The sequence below is a fragment of the Meriones unguiculatus genome, chromosome 3, assembly GCF_030254825.1.
Source record: "Meriones unguiculatus strain TT.TT164.6M chromosome 3, Bangor_MerUng_6.1, whole genome shotgun sequence".
NCBI lineage: Eukaryota > Metazoa > Chordata > Mammalia > Rodentia > Muridae > Meriones > Meriones unguiculatus.
Window position 1 is genome coordinate 176,230,720 of NC_083351.1, and position 12,139 is coordinate 176,242,858.

Below are 12,139 nucleotides of genomic sequence, written 5' to 3' on the forward strand. Positions count from 1 at the left end.
CTGCTATTTTGTGAACTTTTAAAATTAATCATTGCTGATTTACAATATAACAGAAACCAAACAGGAAAAAAAATCTTCATTAGATAGTTGCAAAAAAAGTTCTTTTTATATTTATAATTTTTATATGAAAATTAGACAATTCCATGTATTTATATAATGCATTTTAGCCACACTCCCCCACCCCCACCAGCCCACATTTCCTATCTCCCTTACAATTGCTTCAACTCCTTCTCTTTACAGGTTTCTTTCTCATGGTCATATCTTTGGGTTTTGTCTTGTGACCCCCAGAGTTTAAACAGAGCTGTCTGTGTGATCCTGGGCTTCAGACTTTCCAGTGGAGACTGGCAGGCTCAGATGTGAGGATACTTGTGAAATCAGTGACAGCCTCATTCCCATGATCCACCAGTAGCAGATAGTTCTGAGAATGGGGGTGGGGCCATTGTGTTTCTCGGTGATCCTTGCCTTGCCAATGAGGGGCCCAGTGCTCTGCAGGTAGCTGTGGTGTTGGGAGACAGCCCATGGTTGCCCTGGCTGTGTCATGCGCACCATATCGCATTTCCAATCCTTCTCATCTTCTGGCTCTTGCACACTTTCTCCAATGTCCTAAGCTTTGGAGGGGGAGCTGTAGGTATCCTGTTGGGGCTAAGCACTCAAGTATCACTTAGTCATGGTCCTGTGAGCAGCCATGGGTCTCTGCATTCACCACTGTTCACGGCGATGGAATCTTCTCTGGGTAATGCTGGCTGTAGCAGTTGTCCATGAGTATAATTACAAACATTCAGAAGACAGTTTGGAATCCATCTATTTAAATGACTGTAGGAATTTTCTCACCCAGGACCTGAGAGCTTCCAATTTCCTGTGGTGTAGTTGCACATAAGCACATGTGAAGAGCATACTCATTAGAGAAGCTAAGGCCACGTGATTCTTCCAGAAGCCCCACGATGAGAGCTCAATGCCCTGCATTGTCAAGAACTCTTCACCAGTACATCTGAAATTCAACACACACACAAAGTCAAAGTTTATTTACTATATTCACTGATACTTCCCTTTAAAAAACCTAGTTTCAATATATCATTAAAAATTTCTTCTTTATATTTAATTGACGTCATCAGATGATTACAATTTTGTTATATATTATGCTAATCAATGTAAACAACTTGAATCAGGTCCTTTGTTAATTTAAAAAACAATCCAAATGGGAGTAGTTAGCACATGCACTTAAAAGTGTAACAGAAGCAGGCTTAAAGAATTTGGCCACATTTACAGAGTCACGCCATCAACCAACTTGTAGACTTACAAGGTCACACATACATGTCTAAATCTACAAGGCTGTTCTCTTCAGGGACAAAAGCAGAGATCACGTACTTGCTATGCCTGAAGCAGAAATCCTCAGCTCCTAACGACACATAAACACCTTCCAAAGAGATCAAAGCTTTGTGCAATTCAGCTGAGCCATGAGACAGTCATGCGTAAGAACAGAGCATGGAATTCTAGACTGGGGAGATCGAGGGTTTCTGACAGGAGTCTGTCACTTCCTGTCAGCTCCTGCACTAAGGCTGCAGTGACAACCACAGATGCTTAGCTATGGGACATCCCCAGCTGCCTCAGTGACAGTGGAACCTGGGTGAGACTGGAGCCTGAGCAGACTTGGAGCACAGCAGGATGCATGGTCCTGACACAGGCTACAACAGCAGCTGCTGCTGACAATTCTGCAAACAGCTATAGTTATGTCTGTGAATTTCCTCCCCTGTGTCCCTCCACTCCCTTGTATCTCTTGGATTTAGCAGCCCACAAATCTGCTGGAAGAGCAGATTTCTTCTTTTTCGCTTCCCTTTGTGAGGACAGAGCTGAGAGTATGACGTCATCCATGTCCTCCTGACCAGAAACTGATAAGGAACTTATATTAGACAGGTGCCAGACCACACCAGGAGGAAGGAGATGTGGGAAGTAAGATCTCCACAATACAGGTTATCAATAGTAATTCAAAGCACAAATTTGCATTTCTAATATTATTATTTTGAGTGTCAATGACATGTAATATCAGCTTATCCTCTCTTGTTTATATATCAAAATCAAATTATGAGAACAATCATAGAAAGTGAAGTATTGAAACCTTAAAACATGACACTCTAATTTTATTTAAAAATCTATGTTTCTATTTTAATAGCATTGGACAAAAATGAGATTTCCATCCAAACAAACTGAAATATGTTTCTTCAATTGCAGGACATATCCTCAATTAGGACATTTCACACACAAACACACACACACACACACACACCTTTGATTTCATGAAGTCTTCCAGTGTGTGAGGCAGAGAGAAGGCCTGAATGCTGGCAGGCAAAGCTCACCACAGTTCACCCTTGCTGCCCTGACATTCTTAGGCTTGGCTCACAGAACCATAATCTATACACATAGAAACTCTGTGCCCTTGCTAGACAATCAGAGCAGCCCATGTCCAACTCAAATGTTCTAAAACAAGGAACGCAAATCTACAACCAAAACACCAAGACCACTTGTCAAGAGGCCCCAAAGACCACTTTCTGCATATTTTCTACACTGTGGAGCATCAGGGTCCAAACAGATTCACACGTGCTTGGTGCACATGACACACTCTGGGGAAGAGGCATAAAACAGGGTCAACCCTGAAAACACAGGCTGCCCTCTGAGTGTACTAGCATCCTGTGTCCCCACTGCAGCACTGAACCCAAGCTTACATTACTTGGTTCTGACATCTGCTGACTTCTTCTGTGTTGTTCTCCAGACAGAAGTCTTGTCCCAAGAATTCATTGTGCAACAAAGCCTGTAACACAAACAGGAACACAGAAAGACAAATAGTTTTATATTTCCAAGTTTCCAAAAGAATAAATACAGCTGACTTCAAGTTCAATCTTTACTGATATTTGAAATTGTTCTTAAACACAAAATCTACCAGGTTTACAGTCTGCCCAGCAAAGCAATCAGGAGGCTTAGGATTGAAATGATGGTGCTTCCAATCAACTAAGAGAAGGATAATCTAACTATATTACCCCAGACCTCCTACTTCCATAGCCTATAAGTCCATAACCCCATAAACACTGTAATTAAAACAACACAATTCATTGAGTGAATGCTATTGATATATAGTACCAATATTGTTTGCTTTTCATCAAAAGCAATTGTGACTGTGGGAGTTAGAAAGTATTTGAAGACACTTTCCTACAGAGATAGGCTTGTAAAGTCAATAAGGTTAAGGGTATCACATGATTTGTTTCTTTTAATTTCTTGATATGAACTATATATCATAGTCTCTGATCCTTTTATCCTTTCCTTTTTTGGGTAGAAACATGGTGATAGATGTAGAGGAATTTCAATTCAGAACAAGGCTGCTCTAGCAAGAGAGCACATCCAAAGACCTTCTAGGTCTGTGTGATCCAGCTGGAAAACAAACACACCTTTAATCCAGGAGACAGAGGCAAGCAGATCTGAGTTCAGGGACAGCCTGCTATAGAGAAAGTTTCAGGAAAAAAAAACAAAAAGCTTAGGGCCAGGTGTGGTACATGCATTTAATCCCAAACAATGAAGGTAAAGTTAGTTTGTAGGAGGAAGCACCCATGTTTGGCTATGTCATTTCACTGAGTGCGAGAAAAAGTAACCAATCAAAGAAAGATTTGAGAGAACAGGATACGCCCAACTCTCACAAGAACAGAAAGGGATGCTACTTAATGGAGCAACACAGAGAAAGAGAGAGAGAGTAAAGGCAGTTTTACAGGGTCAGTAAAGAGAGACATTGCAGAGAGAGAACTCAGGTGAAGAGCAAATGAGCCAGAGAACGAAAAGGAGTCAGGAGATTAGAGCAGATTGCTTGAGTTAGTTTGAGGCCAAGCAGAGCAACTCAAGGATGGAGAGAAGGGAGATCGAGTAAGTCAGCTGGAGAGGAATTGGAGCCAGAACACCTGAGTTGAACTAGCCAGCCCAGAGCACAGTAAGAACAAGAAAGGGTGAGCTTATTGAGCAGTGAGTCTCAGAGGCTGAAAATGTTCTAGGCCTAGATTAGAGTGTAGGGAGCCTAGAAGCTTCCAGGACTAGGCCTAGGTTAGCAGGCAGAGGCAGTAAGCCTACAACACAACAACTGAAACAGGAGAATAAAAGTTCCTTTCCCATGTGTGTTTTTCCTCATATCGTCCACCTTTTCTCTTTACTCTGAGATTTCTCTCAGCTTTCATTTCTCTCAAATAACCCAGATGACTTACTGACCAGGGCTAACTAACTCTTACAGAAATGTCCTCCTCTCTTGCTCCTGGAAGGATCTTCCTGGGTTGGAACTGCTTAGAGCCTACAGCTGGGGAGAGGACATGGTTGAGATTCGTTTCCTTTACTGCAGTTGGAGGACACAGTACAGTGCCAGAGAGGACAGTTTACCTGGAATCCATAGTGAGGGATGTTAACGTACTGAGTCCATGAGAGTGCAGGTGGTAAGCTTCCAAAATATTGGGACAGACCTGAGAAAAACTACAGAGAGCAGAGCCATGAGTCAGAACTAGCCCAGTGACTAAGAATTCTACAAAAGAGCCTCTGTCTTCAAGACCCCTTCATCCTTCTGACCATTTCTGTTCAGATTAGATATTTTTTAAAACATTCTTTTGGCTGACTCCATACAGAAGCCTATGCTCTTGGTAAAGCAGGACTCTCCTTGTGTTTAAAAAGTAGGACCTGCTCCCTGTCTCTGCAGAAGCCAAACCCGATGGATGCTCACATTACATTTAAAGTGACACTTAACCTAGGCACATCCTCTATACTTTAAATATATCTGTCCCACATATATGAAATCCTCCTTATCATATCTAATTTGTGTAGCTCTATAGTTTTTAGAGCATAGTTCAGGGGTGGAGATGATCAGAGCAAAGCATTATTTGTTTATATATTTTCAATTTGTGATTAGTTAAATCTTTGACAATATGACAGACCAAGCATAGTGACAATTCTAATAAAACTGCTGCCATCTACATCAAGAAACACAAGGAAAGAAGGCTGTCCTGCCTCTTTTCTGTCAACTTGACACAAGCTAAATTCACTGGAAAGGAGCGACCCTCCATTAAGAAAAGGCCTCTATGAGATCAGCTGAAGTCAAGCTTGGGGGTCTTTTCTTTATTATTCTCTCCTAGGAGAGGGCCCAGCTCAGTGTGAGTGGTGCTATCCCTGGATGGTGGTCCTGGGTTCTATAAGAAGGCAGGCTGAGCAGCCATGGAGAGCAAGCCAATAAGCAGGACCTCCATGGCCTCTGCATCTGCTCCTGCCTCCAGGTTCCTGTCCTGCTTGAGTTCCTGTCCCAACATCCTTTGGTGGTGAACAGAGATGAAGAAGTGTCAGCTGAACAAGCTCTTTCCTCCCTAAATTGTTTGGCCATAATGTTTCATCCCTGCAATAGAAATCCTAACTACGACAAACACTGAACCTCATAAACCCACTTCTTCTCCCAAAGAAAAATAGGACTTTCTATTTACAAGAATTTTCAGTCTCTATTCATGACTTCAGGAGTAATTTGGAATTCAATTAAAACACAACTTAAGACAACTTGAATCTGAGCACTGATAAACTGCACAATGTGGAAGAGCAGAAAATGTGCCCAAAGCCCCATTTAAGAGCCCCCAAATAGTGAAACTTTGACTTCTTCCTTTCCGATTTGTATCCCCTTGATCTCCCTTTCTTGTCTTATTGCTCTAGCTAGGACTTCCAGTACTATGTTGAAGAGATATGGGGAGAGTGGACAGCCTTGCCTTGTCCCTGATTTCAATGGGATTGCTTTAAGTTTCTCTCCGTTGAGTTTGATGTTGGCTGTAGGCTTGCTGTATATCGCCTTTACTATGTTTAGATATGTGCCTTGTGTCCCTGATGTATCCAAGACTTTAAACATGAATGGGTGTTAGATTTTGTCAAATGCTTTTTTGGCATCTAGGGAGATAACCATGTGGTTTTTCTTTGTCAGTTTGTTTATATGGTGGATTACATTGATGGATTTCCATATATTGAACCACTCTTGTATGCCAGGGATGAATCCTACTTGGTCATGGTGAATGATATCTTTTATGTGTTCTTGGATTCGGTTTGTCAAAGTTTCACTATTCGCAGATGATATGATAGTATACCTGAGTGACCCCAAAAACTCACCCAGAGAACTCCTTCAGCTGATAAACATCTTCAGCAAAGTGGCTGGATACAACATTAACTCAAAAAAATCAGAAGCCCTCCTGTATACCCAAGACAAAAGGGCCAAGAAAGAAATCAGGGAAACAACCCCCCTTCACAATAGCCACTAATAACATAAAGTACCTTGGGGTGACTCTAACCAAGCAGGTGAAAGATCTATTTGAAAAAAAACTTCAAGTCTCTGGAGAAGGAAATCGAAGAAGACATCAGAAGATGGAAAGATCTCCCATGCTCATGGATTGGTAGAATTAACATAGTGAAAATGGCCATCCTGCCAAAAGCAATCTACAGATTCAATGCAATTCCCATCAAAACACCAACACAATTCTTTACAGACCCTGAAAGAAAAATTCTCAACTTCATATGGAGAAACAAAAAAACCCAGAATTTCCAAAACAATCCTGTACAATCCTCTGGAGGTATCTCCATCCCTGATCTCAAGTTGTACTACAGAGCAATAGTAATAAAAACTGCTTGGTACTGGCATAGAAACAGAAAGGTGGATCAATGGAACCAAACAGAAGACCCAGAAATAAACCCACACACCTATGATTACTTGATTTTGGACAAAGAAGCCAAAACCATTCAATGGAAAAAAGCAGCATCTTCAACAAATGGTGCTGGTCCAACTGGATGTCTATATGCAGAAAAATGAAAATAGATCCATATTTATCACGCTGCACCGAACTAAAGTTCAAGTGGATCAAAGACCTCAATATAAAACCAGATACTCTAAATTGGTTAGAAGAAAAAATGGGGAACAGCCTAGGACTCATTGGCACAGGAGACAACTTCCTGAACAGAACACCATCAGCACAGGCCCTAAGATCAACAATAAATAAATGGGACCTCATGAAACTGAAAAGCTTCTGGAAAGCAAAGGACACTGTTGTCAGAACAAAACGACAGCCTAAAAATTGGGAAAGGATCTTCATCAACCCAACATCTGACAGAGGGCTGATATCTGGGATATATAAAGAACTAAAGAAGTTAAAAGGCAATAATTCAAGCAACCCAACTAAAAAAATGGGGTATGGAGGTAAACACATAATTCTTTGTATAAGAATATAGAATGGCAGAAAAACACATAAGGAAATGTTCAACATCCCTAGCCATCAGAGAGATGCAAATCAAAACTACCCTGAGATTTCACCTTACACCCATCATAGTGATTAAGATCAAAAACTCAAGAGACAACCCATGCTGGAGAGGTTGTGGAGAAAGGGGAACCCTCCTCCATTCCTGTTGGGAATGTAAACTGGTACAACCACTATGGAAATCAATCTGGCACTTTCTCAGACAATTAGGAATAGTGCTACCTCAAGACCCAGCTATACCACTCCTAGGCATATATCTAAAAGATGTTCAAGTACACAACAAGGACATTTGCTCAACCATTTTGTAGCAGCTTTCTTCGTAATAGCCAGAACCTGGAAACAACCCAGATGTCTATCAACAGAGGAATGGATAAAGAAACCGTGGTACTTCTACACAATGGAATACTACTCAGCAATTAAAAACAAGGAAATCATGAATTTTGCAGGTAAATGGTGGGATCTAGAAAAAAATCATCCTGAGATATCCCAGGAGCAGAAAGAGACACATGGTATATACTCACTTATAAGTGAGTACTAGACCTATAAGATAGGATAAGCATACTTAAATATGTACACCTAAAGAAGATAAACTAGAAAGAGGACCTGGGGTAAGATGATCAATCCTCATCTAGAAAGACAAATTGGATGGACATTGGAAGTAGGAGAAAACAAGTAACAGGACAGGAGCCTACCACAGAAGGCACCTAAAAGACTCCATCTAGCAGTATATCAAAGCAGATGCTGAGACCCATAACCAAACCTTTGGCAGAGTGTAGGGAATCATATGAAGGAAGGAGGAATTAGTATATCCTAGAGGGGACAGGGAGCCCCACAAGGTCCAAATATATCTGAGCACAGGGGTCTTCTCTGAGACTGTTTATCCAAACAAGGACGATGTATTGATATAACCTACAACCCCTGCTCAGACATAGCCCATGGTAGCTCAGTAGCCAAGTGGGTTCCCTAGTAAGAGGGACAAGAATTGTTTCTGACATGAACTCAATGTCTGGCTCATTAAGCTTCCTCCCCCGATCCCCCAAGGGAAGAGCAGCCTTGCTAGGCCACAGATAAGGACATTGCAACCATCCTGAAGATATCTGATAAGCTGGGGCCAGATGGAAGGAGAGGAAAATACCCCCTCTCAGTGGACTCGGAGAAGATGAGGAAGGGAGGGGAGGATTGGGAGGGAAAGAGGGAGAGGGCTATAGCTGGGATACAAGTGAATGTATAAAATTATTTAAAAATAAAAAAAATAGTTAAAAAAAGAGCCCCCAAACTTCAGCATCCCAACAGAGGGGGCAGAAAGGAATGGTGGGGACAAACAAGAGACAGCTGTGATGGTCACATAAAACTTGCCCTATCTGGCCATCAGTATCCTAGACCATCAAAGCAATGGCTGTAGGGACCTGCATTTTGACTTGACCAGAATGAATGCTCCCACACCATGTACAGCATCTGGCTTCAGACCCAATTCCTATGGGTCATTCAGGTTCCCCAGCTACCAGCCAACACCAACGCCAGCAAGATGGCTAAAGGCTAGCATCAGAACACACTCAACAAGGGCCAGGGCACTACAGTGCCAGCAGAGCCCAGATGTCCTAGCAGAGCAAGCCTTGGATATCCTGACAAGGGCAAAGCACAGAAGGATGACCTTAAATCCAACCACAGCAGAAAAGATATGAACATCAGCACACAAATGCTCTACTTATGGATATGCTTGGTGGGAAATGTGGAATCTGGTTGGCTTGTCTGTTGACTGATACACATTAAGTGTGTGATTTGTGGGCATGGAGGACTTAGACTGGGCAACCAGTTTTACAGAGATAGCAGAAGCAGCCCACACAGGAGGCCGACTTAGTTGTGTGGACTTAGTTGTGTGGACTATTCCTAACACTTTTCAAGACCCGGGGGAACCTGAGACAAACTCCTCCTGGAGAAGACATACATTGCTCAGGACCTTCGCTTTCCCACTCGTGGCTAATGAATAAACCAAGCCTTCTCTGCTGTGGCTAAAATGGCAGGCAAGTCTCCTACCCCAGCAAGAAAGGAAGGCAGCTATCTGTTCCTTCTGTGAGGGAATCAGCCAATCACAGCAGGTTCCTAAAATTCCAGTACATTATGGTTTTGCAATAGGATCCCAAGAAATGTTTCCTGAAAGAGTATGTTAACTACATCATAGAAGTACATGAGAGGAGTAGCCAGGGAGGAGGGGCAAAGGTGACTCCATTTCCACTGCAGACCATAATAAGCTCCAGCATAAGGCCTCATTGCCCAAGCCCTGATTTTTCAAGTGGGTTATGGTATGTAAGGTGAGAAGGAACACGAGGAAATCTTTTATCTCAGAAGACTCCACTCACCAGCATGAACACAAAGTAGAAGGACACCAGCAGCATTCGCACAAGCGAGGCTTTCTCCCCTGTGCATACAGACAGTGACAGGGAGCTTGCAGAATAAGCCAGTAGCATGACGGTGAGCATTATGCCGAAGAAGCCCTTCACACTTGATATTACTCCTTCGAGAGAAAAGAAGTCCATCAGCCTGGTCACCAGGTCAATGGAATTATACAGGTTTCAGACAACAATTTCATCATCAGAGGGAGCTTCACAGTTAAATCTCGAGTGTCATTGTTTCCTTCCGTGTGACTACAGAATACCTGTTCTCCTTCATACATGATTGATGAAATCCTGACACGGAGAACTGCAGGCACACAACTGGCCAAAATCCTACCGCCTTCTCCCACGGGGGAATCACCAGTTCAAAACACTCATGTGTACATTCTACGGCAATTACTCTAATTTCACTAGTCATAAAAGTGGGGTAAGGACTGTGCCATTTTGGTCACTTTAGCACAAGCTAGGGTCATAAGGAAAGAGGGAGCCTCCTCAGGAGAATGCTTCTGCCAGACTGTGAGGTCTCAGGAGGGTGTGGGAGCACCCACGCTGGGCAGGAGGCCCTGGGTTAAGTGAGAAATAAGGCCGAGCGAGCCATGGCAGCCAGAGCAGGCAGCACCCTCCACGACCTGTGCCCCTTTCCTGCCTCCAGGCTCATGCCCCGATTTCCCTTCCTGACCTGCCATGAGCTCAGGACAGTGAGTTAAACAACCACATGGTGGCTTTATACTTAGAGGACAGAGGTGCCTCCACCTCAGTTTCCCCAGGAAATCACCACTTAACTGCTGTGGAGGAGGGCAGCAGGCCTCCTGGGCTGATGTGTAGTCTGTATGGAATGGAAACTCTGAGTCACACATAGTCCTGTGTTTCCTTAACAGTCACAAGCAAGCAAGGTACAGTCTGGGGAGCTGAGTTCCCAGTTGCTTAAAAATGTCACTAATGTTGTTATTGTGTGTATAATGCATGAGTGCACACAGGTGTGCACAAGTCATGATGCACACATGGGGTTGAAGGGCAGCTTTCTGGAGTGATTGTCTCTTCCACTGTGGATTCTGCTGCTCACACTCAGGACGTCGGCTTGCAGGACAAGTACATTTACCCGTAAGCCATGCCAGGAGCCAGAAGACTGATCCTGGGAGATATACCTCTTCTAAACCCAGGTCTAAGCTTTATGAGCACTTGTTTTTCATAGATGTGCCTGTGTGTATGCGTGTGTGTACATGTGGGTGTGAACAGTATGGAAATTCTAGAGTCTAGGATGAAGCCAAATTGTAGTGCCCAAATGAATCTGTGCGTGTAGTTTAAGCCATGGTTTACATTATATAATTTCAAAGAATCATTATTCAGTGTCCTCTCTCTTTGTAAGATGGCAGCAGAGGACAATGCATACATTAGGAGTTTTACACACACACACATATTGGTGAGATATTATCCACTTTGTGTACTTTATTTCCATGTAGACACACTTATGCATGAACCAGGAGGAAGCACACAGCTGAGACGTGGCTCAGCGTTTAAGAGCAGCCCAGGATTCAGTTCCCAGCCACACATGGTGGCTCCTTCTCCTGTAAATCCCCTTCCACACGCCACATCCTGTTCTGGCCTCCATTCAGTTAGTGCATGTGTGTGTGCACACAGACCACCCTCAGGCAAACACGCAAATAAAACTAAAAGCTTTACAACACACCTGGATAGCTATTTAGTAAATGATTTTGCTCTCTCACCACTGTCTGAAGTGTGAGTTATTCTTACCCTCATTATAACACACAGAGTAACTTAGTGAAACCATACTTTCATTAACAACCTTTGGTGTTCCTTTTGACCAAGTCTTGGAGCCTCTCCTCATGCTGAACACCTGCTTTGGCCAGCACAGGGTGGAGACACGCTTTTCTACTTGAAGGCTTGCCACAGTTGTACAAACCACAGCACACTCCTAACAGACACAAGACCTGCTCTCCGGTTTGTTCCTTACCTGCTATGCCGAATGTTATGGGAGTAAAGAGAAGAATTGGCAGTAACAGCCCGGGTACCAGCTCTGCCAGCAGCTTCCCAAGGAAGTAAGGCAGCACTCCATAGTACCCCCTGGTGTGCTCGTGTCTGTGGAAACAACAGGACCCGTCACACATCCTAGATTAGTGCAGAAGGCACAGGTGAGATGCTGGCTACACTGACCTCTGCTACCACAGGAGCTGACAGGACAGCGTCACCCATGCTCCCGCTGACTCCTATATGCCCGCATCTTAGAGACCAGTGTCCCCTGTCCTCCCAGCTAACACCCACACACCCTGTCTTAGAGACCAGCACCCCCAGGCCACCACCCTCAGGACATCTCACTATGACTCCCCATCAGTGAACTCTCCCATTGTCCACTCTGGCACAGAGCAGCCCCTGCGGGGAAACAGGCCACTGTCCCCACTCTCCTCAAACTCTGCTTCCCGAGGAGCAGCGCTCAGCACCCCACCTCAG

The 12,139-nt window shown here is 43.6% G+C and overlaps 1 protein-coding gene across 1 annotated transcript in view; it reads right to left on the reverse strand.

The window, feature by feature from the left end:
* Positions 1–210: 210 nt before the first annotated feature.
* Positions 211–12,139, reverse strand: part of LOC110554676 (ATP-binding cassette sub-family G member 3-like) — a 43,422-nt gene continuing 31,493 nt past the window's right edge. The window contains 5 exon segments of the mRNA XM_060378762.1: positions 211–988; positions 2,718–2,803; positions 4,402–4,491; positions 9,641–9,795; positions 11,646–11,770. Coding sequence (XP_060234745.1) covers positions 802–988; positions 2,718–2,803; positions 4,402–4,491; positions 9,641–9,795; positions 11,646–11,770 — 643 coding nt within the window. The 3' untranslated portion in view covers positions 211–801.